The sequence below is a fragment of the Nannobrachium achirus genome (assembly GCF_963921795.1).
Source record: "Nannobrachium achirus genome assembly, chromosome: 12".
Taxonomy (NCBI): Eukaryota; Metazoa; Chordata; class Actinopteri; order Myctophiformes; family Myctophidae; genus Nannobrachium; species Nannobrachium achirus.
The window spans coordinates 51,380,301-51,390,727 of NC_137832.1; the positions used below are offsets into that span (position 1 = coordinate 51,380,301).

General features: G+C 41.8%; 1 protein-coding gene across 1 annotated transcript; it reads left to right on the top strand.

Moving 5' to 3' along the window:
* Positions 1-6,736: 6,736 nt before the first annotated feature.
* On the top strand, positions 6,737-7,390 carry LOC308295684 (UDP-N-acetylglucosamine transferase subunit ALG14-like; the record flags this gene model as incomplete). Its single annotated transcript, XM_080738734.1, has 1 exon — positions 6,737-7,390. One exon carries the CDS (start codon positions 6,737-6,739, stop codon positions 7,388-7,390), a length of 654 nt encoding a protein of 217 aa, XP_080594860.1.
* Between the last annotated feature and the right edge of the window lie 3,037 nt (positions 7,391-10,427).

Here is a 10,427-nt window from a genome sequence, read left to right on the forward strand (position 1 = left end):
ATTATATCCACTGAAGCTAAAAGTTAGCTGCAGGTCAGCTAACTCATTCCAAACGGGTAGAACATAAAAACAAACAAACAAAAGATTCTCTCTGTCTAAAAATGCCAGCATTCTCAGAACCTGAGAAACTCCTCTCAATGTCAACCTGCAACACTGTTGTTCGAGTATAAAAGCTAACCTTTTTTATAGTTTCTCTTATACTGTATGCATTTCTCCTCGTTTATGTATGGTGAAAATGTCGTGTGTGGTCGTCAGCCATGCTTTGTATTTCTCTGCAGAAGTTATATTTTGTGCTGTTTAAAATGCACTGGCTGCATTTTAAACATGATGTAATGTTTATTTTTTTTGTTGGTGTGTGTGTATGTGTAAAAGCCTCATCAGGAAACAGACCCTTGTTCTTTATCAATGGGACTCTTGGCCTTGTGCTTCAAACGGAGGCGTGATGATAGTGTGTTGGTGATAAATAATCAGTGGTGGACAATAGCTAAAGTACACATACTTGATTGAGTACTGTACTTAAGTACATTATTTTTGTTTTGAGTATATTGAGTTATCTGTACCTTTCTTTTCTTCTCCGACTACATTACATTACACTACGACAAATATTGTACTTTTTGACTCCACTACATTGCTAGGAAGGAAGGGACCCCCGCGGGACCCAAACTTACAAAAAGTACATTATGAATGAACCACTCAAGCCCTATTTCAAATATATCTAATAGAACTGATCTACAAGCTCACGCTGTGTAGTAATGTAGCTACTGCTTTGTGAGCTTGTAGATAAGGCTATTTTCATGATTTTTGAAAAATGTTTTTTTATTTTATTTTCCTTCTAAATTTCAATACAGCAATGCATTGATATTAAAAAAACTAAATGTACTTTGTACTTTTGAATACCTAAATATTTTCAAATGTACTTTTGAATACTTTTTTAAGCAAGTACTCCAATGCTTTAACTTTAAAGTAGAAAGAGAAACATTACTAGCGCACTTTCACGCTCGTAATATTTTGACCAGGAGTATCTATATACTTTGACTCAAGTACTGTTGGGTTGAGTACTGAATGTCCACCACTGTGTGTTAGTGATAATCAGTGTTAAAATAGCTCCCTGTCATGTTGGCACAGCGGGGGGTTCGGGCACTCAGGCCTTCAGCCATCTGCTGAAGGACTAACACTTAACCCAGTCTGGTTCTCTAACTTCATGTCAAGGACCCCCACATTGAGAACATCATTATTTGGCAGCGGACCCCCATTCAAAAATATTTAGTATGAGAGATATTGAATGATTCCAAATTCATCGCGATTTTTCAAGATGTTTGGGAAATAGACGATCCTCAAGCCCACAACGTTTCGCATGTGAGCTTGTTGATGGGCTATTTTCGAACAGCCAAATTATACAATGGGTATAAATTGGAGAAACTGTTACTCGTTTTTTCTTTTCTTTTTTCTGGGGACCCTGTGGAACTCTCACAAGGATCCTTGGGAGGGTCCCCGTTCCACACGTTTAGAACCACTGGGTTAACCATCTCTAGCTGTATCCTATTTCTTTCTACTACTCCACTACACAGAAACGTATGCTGGCACTGCCATCTTGTGGTCGATGTCTAGAAGTGAATGGAATAAGTTTGAATGAGTTCTGTTGAGGTGGGCTGAATATGATGATTCCACTCTCTCTCACACACACGCACACGCACGCACGCACGCACGCACGCACACACACACACACACACACACACACACACACACACACACACACACACACACAGAAGCCTGTTCCGAACAATGTTCTCTTCTTTATGTTCAGTTTGTTTTGTCATAAATATAAAGATTATATAGATTTGTCCCCCTCTATTTGTTTTATTTATAAATCTGTTTTGTCGTGTCCCCCCACCCCCATTTCTTTTCACAACATCATGCCAATATTTACTATATTTTATTCCCGATATTTAATTTGTACCATAGGATTAGTCATGATCTATCAGCCCAGGCCTACTCCATGTTGTTGAGCGGTGTCCCTCAGGGCTCTATACTAGTGTCCTTTCTATTCTCTGGTATTGTAGACAACCTTTTCAGCTGAAAATAGACAGAGCTTGTCGATTGGCTATTTTCAGCTGAAAGTTTTTTTTCACAATGGTTTAAGTGGTTAACCCCCAGAATCAATCGCCAAAACTAGACAGTCTACAAGAGGCTGTTTTTGGTTGAAGCGATTTGGTGTTAAAACGTTTAAAAACATTAAATAGAGGGTTTAATTGGTTAATGTTCAGGGTAACAGCATACACTATGAAGTTAAATGGTTTAACTGATGTCCGGCTTGCCCCCCCTCCCCCCATACTGTTGTTCTGTTTCAATGTAAATATGTTTGTGTTCCTTTGTATTTTCACTTTAATAAGGATTAGATGAAGACTGTTTATAAATGCATTAGTTGTGTTTTAAAAAGACAAAAGTTAAATAAAATATGCTGAAGAGTCGATGGACTGACTGTTTCTTTGGTTTTAGTGCACCATAGCCTAATGATGTTTTGCGTCTCAAAGGAGTAGTTCACCCCAATATTATAGCCTAATATAACAGAGGTAATTTGAATCCACCACCCGGTTTTGAACCCCGGTCTCCCTGAAAGTCCATCATCTTAACCATTACTCCAAAGGGCTATCCCTATATGATGAGGGCATACTAAACTTTTGAGGCTTCAGGCTGGGGCTGCGACTGAGGTTCGGATTTACGGATTACCTCCATTACATACATACATATAGTATATAGACCTATATATATATATATATATATATATATATATATATATATATATATATATATATATATATAGGCCTATATATATATATATATATATATATATATACCCTATGTACAGGGTTTTCATGAGGCAATCTATAAACACTTCGATTTCAATCCAAAGGCCATATTTGAATGTTGCACAAAGGCGTTAATGTGACGCCTTTTCTACAGACTCTGTCCTCTCTGGCCACTCACACAACCGCTGGCGACGCCGTCCATACGACGTGCATACGACGTCCAAGTCAGACCTGCCACACACCAAAAAACAGCCATTTCTAGGCCAGCGTTCGCACGCCGTCTATACGACGTGCATACGCCGTCCAAAGTTAGACGTCCATACACAGACCTCACCACCAGTCGTCGCAAAAACACGCATTTTGCTGCTGCCTTGAAACCGGCGGACCATTGAAATAAATACAATGCCGACATGAAACTGTACCTTTTCCTATGCAAACTTCTAATAAAGTCTTCAATCAATCAATCAATCAATCAATCAAACAAACACAATATACAAGTAGACTATACAATAACATGAATATTCTATAAACTATAGATTAATTGTGGTGATGATGATTGTATAGGTCTCTAGGACTCTCTCTCTCTCTCTCTCTCTCTCTCTCTTACGCCAGATTGTTCATTCCTTATTGTCACTCATTATTTAAATAACAACTATTTATTATAATATAGGCATATGTCCCATCGCAATAACTGCTGCAGCCGTGTGTAGGTCTATGAGCGTGCGCTGTTAACTGATTGACAGGCGACAGGAGGGCAGGAGGCGTAAACTTTATCGTGTAATGTGATAGTCCATTGCTGCTGGCTGCCAATCTGCCAAGGAATCTATAATATTGTAACGTTTAGCAGATTGAGGGAGACAGTTCGCTCCAACCGGGACGCGAACCCCAGCACCTCACTCAGCAGACGAGGAAGCAACCCGCAACCCCAAGGCTAGCTCGTTTAGCGGAGCGAGTTACGGCCTCATCTCTTGCAGGGTCGTTACAATATCTTTTATGGCTCGGCTATTTTCTATAAATCCAGAGGTATTAAAGTCATGTTCGGTTTGTTTGTCATGCTGGTGCAGTGGTGCTTTTCTCATCAGCCGGGCAGCAACCTGCGAGCTGCCTTGGGGTCTTTAAACGCAGCACACACCGTTAAACAGCTCTTCAGTCCGTTCATTCTCCAACTTGTGGATTTTTTTCAACTTGGCCAGGTGTGACCACAGAGTATAGTGTGACCGCCGCTCGTAGGGTTGGAGGCGAGAAGCGACCTTCGCTTCCCCCGGCTCCACCCATTACGTCCTGACAGGCGATCAGCGTCGATGTTGTCCGCTGCTCAGACACTGAGACACTGATGTTTGTTTGGGACTCACTTTTTTTCTGCAGAAAAACGTCTCGTTTCCCATTGACAGAATTCTGAATATTTACTTGTAACAGAGTTTTTTTTTATATTGCAGTATCGATACTTTTACTTCACAGGAGTATTTTACATTTTTGGAGCTAGTAGGATAATAGTAGGCCTATAGACTAATATAGGCCTAATCTAGCTATAGAAGTCACAGACTGCATTACCAGTCAGCTGCACCAGAGTTCGTATCACATTGCTTTCTGTGCTGCGTTAGAAATTATTCTGCTGGAAATCAGTCTTTAAAGTAAAGTCTTAAGTGGGAATTGAACCCACAGCCCCTGGACCATTAGCCCCGTATCCGAACTCATTGAGCCACTCGCCGCTTAGACATTAATGGTCTTTTTTCTTATTAGACGTCCTTTAACAGCATTATGTGTCTATGGTTTGTTGTTGCTGCTGCTTGTCTAGATGTTTGAATGTTTTGAAACCACAATAGAAACAGGACCTTTTGTCTTATTATCCAGCTGACATATTGAAAACCCCAGTGGCTCATTGGACTGAAAATGTACCTGAGAGACAGAAGGTTAGAAGTTCTATTCCTGCATGGAGACTGACTGGCTGAGCTGTTAACAAATGTTGCAGAATGCTTGGAATATCTTTGAAACTTCTTAACAATACTGATCTGGCACAAGTCTGCAGTTAATATACCGTACATATTCATTTGAGGATCCTTAACATTTAAGAACCACGTCCACTGATCTAGATGACATCACTCATGGCAAAATGATTTATAAAGAGAACGACAAAACTCAAAGACAGCTCATGTCAGTCTTAATGCAAAGATGCCCAAATATGCAGTTCCCAGGTAATGTCATCTCTGTGATGTCAGCAGTGCTTAATTTGTGCCGGAACAAGCCGGATCTTGTTCCGCTACCTCGCTTTTACGGACCGGGACCTATTTGATTGGATCCGCCACCTATTCGATTTGGAATCAAGGATCCGGGACCTTCCCTGCACAAAAAGAACAGATCTACAAGCTATCCACCCATATCAACCAGAGATGCAATATGGCTTGTAGGTCTGTCAGCGCAGCAACTTGCGCACAGTTATGACGCGGCCGTTGACTGGATCAGATTCAGCTGCGCTGCGCTGTGCTGTGCTGTGGGCTGTCAAACGGCCGGGAGCCGTGAGGGGGACAGACCTGTAACCAGCCCGGCACGCTTACATGTGTGGATCATGCGACGTTTACATTTAAAAAGCAATCGATTGCTTTAAATCTGGAGCGGAGCGTGGACAATAAAAGCACGGTTTTGTGCACGTTATGATAAAGCATTGCATATCACCCGCAGCACATTCAATTCTCAAGCAGACAAGCACTGACTGTTGCTGTTAGCCAGTTAGCGTAGCCTAGCCTTCACGTTAGCCAAACAAACTGGACGAGCTCTGGTCGTTAACGTTATGTGCTCACTGCTCAGCCTCTCCCCTGTTAATAAATAAAACTACACTTTGACGTGTACTCACCGAAACGGACTGTTTTAGGGAGCTGAAAGCCCACTATACTTAGTGGGAACACCCAGCTAGAGCCCCCCACCTCACGTCTAAAATACACTTTTTAGCCAGAATCCAGAAAAGAAAATATGTATTATTTAAGCCAGGATAATATAGGCAGGGGGTCTTCAACAGGGGGTTGCTCAGAGTCCTCAGAGTTACTACAGGGGGTCTATCTACAGGGGTCTATCCTTGTGTGATTTAGTAACTTCACTGACTTAAACCCCTATCCCTTTATTCTGAGGGGTAGCCAGGGTGTAGGGGAAAGAGCAGACCATACAGAGCATGGGGTAAAATTACTGACAGTTTAAATGTCTGGTAAATGCACTGATCACAGCTGTCAAATACATTCTGTATTACTGATTGGAGACTTATTTTTCCAATAAATTGGATTCTGTTTTAAAAGGAGCTGGCTAAACAGATCACATCTATTTTCTTTTGCGGGTTAAAAAAAGTAATATAACTTAATATAGGCCTATTATAGATATTACTGTTGATTCCGCAATAATGTTATAGACCTACTTGGTGTATTCGGAAAATGTACACCGGGTGTGCGTGCACGCGTGCATGTGCGTGTAGGTGTGCGTGCACGCGTGCATGTGCGTGCATGTGCGCGTGTGCACACAAAACCCAGGATCCCCCACCTTTTCATTGACAAATTAAGCACTGGATGTCAGCTATGCCCAAATATGGAGTTCCTTTCCAGGTTTGACCAAATAGGGATGTGTCCAAGAAGGAGTATAGGTAGGATACTACTGTTACGTCACATTATGTCATAATGTCCTCTTTAAAGCTTGGGCCCCTCGGTTCTCAGACACTGCCGCTTCATAAAGGCATGTTTCAGTCCTCCTTCATGAGATCCTTAGCGTTTTGTTGCTTAGTACTAAGTACTAAGTACTTAGTACTATTTAGACTATGTTGTAAACCTTCTGCAGAATAGCTCTGAATAGGCTGATAATTCAGATCTAAATTGACATAAACACATTCTATATCATATGCCTAGAATGAGTTGCCTTGGTAATCTTTGATCCGAAGGAGCTTCGAAGCAGCAATCATGGCTCTGGTTGCTGGGGTATTGCTCTGGCTTTTCGTGACAGTTTTGATGACATTAATCGTGCGGTTATGGAACGTTGTTAAGTCCGGCTCAAACTGTAAACCCGGAGTGAAAGGTCGCGTAAGCGTACTTGTCGTCGCCGGATCGGGAGGTCACACCGCCGAGATCCTCCGCCTGATGGGGGGTCTGTCCCCCTCCTACAACCCTCGCCACTACGTCGTCGCAGACACCGACGAGACGAGCGAGGGCAAAATCCATAGCTTCGAAAGCTCGGAAAGTCGCGCAGACGCAGAGTCAAAGTATGCCCTCCACCAGATCCCACGGAGTCGCGAGGTAGGTCAGAGGTGGGTTTCGTCCGGGGTCAGCTTCCTGAAGGCCCTTCTCCACTCCTTAGCTCTGGTGTTCAGGCTGCGACCTGACGTGATGCTGTGTAACGGTCCGGGTACCTGCGTCCCTCTGTGTCTGGCAGGGGTCCTACTGGGGGTCCTCGGACTGAAGAAGGTCCTGATCGTCTACACCGAGAGCGTGTGTCGAGTCGAGACGCTCTCGCTCTCTGGGAGGATCCTCTACCCCATCTCGGACTACTTCTTCGTGCAGTGGCCGTCCTTGAAGGAAAGGTATCCCAAGTCCATTTTCTGCGGGAGATTAGTTTGACACTACTTATAGGGCCGGAGCGGTGCACCAGTGCGAGGCCCCATTGAAATGTGTGGAATTATTATTTTGCTGAAAATGAATCGCGTTTTTGAGGACCTAAATATGCCGAAAAGGTTGCGCAACTTTGCACACATCTGTTGCAAAAACAAAGAACTCACTGTTTCAAAAAAGGCTGTGGCCTAATGGCTCAATAGTACCCCTTACAAAATGTCAACGTTGAACATCAGTAATCTTATTTTACAATAAATGCAAGAAATCTCTGTGTGTATTGTATGTAGTCCGTGTATCTCGAGAACCGTTAGTCCCACCGGCTTCAGATTCGGCGTGCGCGTTCCCCGCCACGGCGCGGAGTGCAGTGCCGGCCTCGACCCAACCCGATACGCGGTCTCTCCAGAACCGGTGCTAAAGCTGATGTCTGACATCAGGGTTTTCCAATACAGAGATCTCCATATATGGGCATAAAATGGACACAGACAGACAGATACAGATATCTCCATTATGGGCATAAATGGACACAGGCAAACAGATGGTCAAAACGGGTCCTATGACAACAGTTATAATGGGGTTTTCATTAAAGGGTGGGGCATTCATTCCCTATTTATATTGTTCCTGAGTAGGCCGGTCGCGGGTCGCCGACTAGACGCTCTGCCACCCGAAGCGCGGCCGAGCTTCTAGTACAGGACAATTCAACAAAGCACCGGTGTGCTGTACTGCAGCACACAAACAACATGACAAAGGGGACCCCCAGTGCACACTGTATTATACACTGGACATAGTTAAGTTGAAAGAAAATGTAACCCAGGGGAGCCAAGACTGTGTGCTAAAGCTTACAGCCCCCTCTAGTGTTGACGATTATATAGGCTATACAATGTTATTGCATTCACTGATTGACAGAAAACTTTATTAGAAGATTGAACAGGAGAACTACAGTTTCATGACAGTACAGTTCACTGGTACAAGGTAAACTAAAAGGAGATCCATGAAGTCCTATAATTAAGTAATGTACTTGGGTATATTTTGAGTTATTTGTACTTTAGGCCTACTTGAGTAGGCTATTTCCAATTTCCAATACTTTTACTTTTACTCCACTACATCTCAGATCCAAATATTGTAGGCCTACTTTTACTCCACTACATTTATTTGAAAACATTAGTTACTAGTTACTAGTGTTGGGCAATACTACTCAGGAGAGTAATAAGTTCAGCAATCTCTCTTGGCCTTTAAAACGAAAACAAAAACTAAAAGACAGCCGGCAAAAAAGTAATAAAAAGTAATATCTTATATATTTTTTACGAAGTAGGCTATAATGTTACTGTTTTGGCAGAGTAGGCTAATCCCTTACTTTACTCATTACTCATTACTTATTACTAAAGTAATGATATTACAGTAATATATTACTAGTAACTACTAGTTACTGCCCAACACTGCTAGTTAGGCTACTTTGTAGGTTGTAAAAACATACATTATCACTTCAGCCCTATAGACTTCAGCAAGTTCAGCTATTTGAAAATAACCGATCTACAAGCTCACAAGGCATCGCGATGTGACGGGTTATGAGCTTGTAGATCTGCTATTTTCAAATCATTTTATACATTTTGAAAGCATGAAATGGAAGATAGGCTAATATGTCTGCACTAGTCTGATCCTATTTAGATTACGTCCACCATTATACCGCAACGCCCCCTACAGGCGGAACTTTGTAGTAAGGGGGAAAATAATCACAGAAACATCCTCTTTAGATCTGTTCTCTAGTCTACAGTGTGAGAGAGGTGAGCTCAGGTGACAGTCACTGACAGGTGAGTGATATTTCTACCAATTTATTTATCCGACAAATTAATTACAAGTATGCCTGTATCAGGCTCATAGAGTGCAGGAGTTTGTTTTATAACAAATACAAATCTGTGTGGTGAGAAAGGGGAACTGACCCGTTTGACCAAGACTTCTCCATCAGAGAAAAAGAAAGTGACTGAAATCTCAGCCATGATGCAGCCGCATGCCCGCATCGTCGCATCTGATTTATTTGATTTGATAATTAAACTGTTGGAGTCTTTTGAATTGGAAACGAGGTCCAGGTCCTTCTATCCTAATGTAGGCTATAACATAACATTTAATTTGATCAATTATATTCGTAGGGTTTTCTCGGTTGGGTTAAATTGGTATCCCAACCAGAAAAAGTTACTCAATATTATAATAGCTGGAGACTTTCTTTTCTTTATTTTTTCTGTCTATACAAAAAATAGCAGATCACTGAAAGCTGTTTTTGAAAATCTTCGAAAAATCTTGAAAGTATTTTGTTGTGTTTTTTTCTTCTGGGGGTCTCTGGCACAACATGTTTTCAGATGGGGGTCCATGCACACACACACGCACGCACGCACGCACGCAGGCACGCACGCAGGCACGCACGCACGCACACACACACACACACACACACACACACACACACACACACACACACCAAAACCACCTACTGCTCTAGTGTAACAAACCAAAACAAAAGGAGGCACCACCTTATTGGTATGGTATGCAACATACCACTTTTATTAGAACCTCTGCCTGGCTTCTTGTAAATCATGTGATTCTGCACTCTTGGCACCATGAGCACACTTTTCATTTTTGTTATCATTGTATCATCTCCACCCTCTGTAAGAACAGTAAGTGTCAAGTCATAGCATGACAGAGTGCCGGGGGCCAGACCTGCAGTAGGTGAGGATTAGGAGTTTGGTGGCGGTGGTTGGTGCTGGAAAGTGCAGTCAAGACATTTACATACAATATGCATGTATTAATATATATATATATATATATATATATATATATATATATATATATATATATATATATATATATATATATATATATATATATATAAAAAACACATATATATGATTATGAAAACAAACAAAAGATGACAACAAAAATATAGTGAGCAGAAAAGACAGAACAAAACATTGTTTTGGACAAAGCAAAGACGTGATGCTACTATTAGTCAGTGTCAGTATTAACCCCTTTCACTTTCACTTTACAAGCTCACTGCTATGTT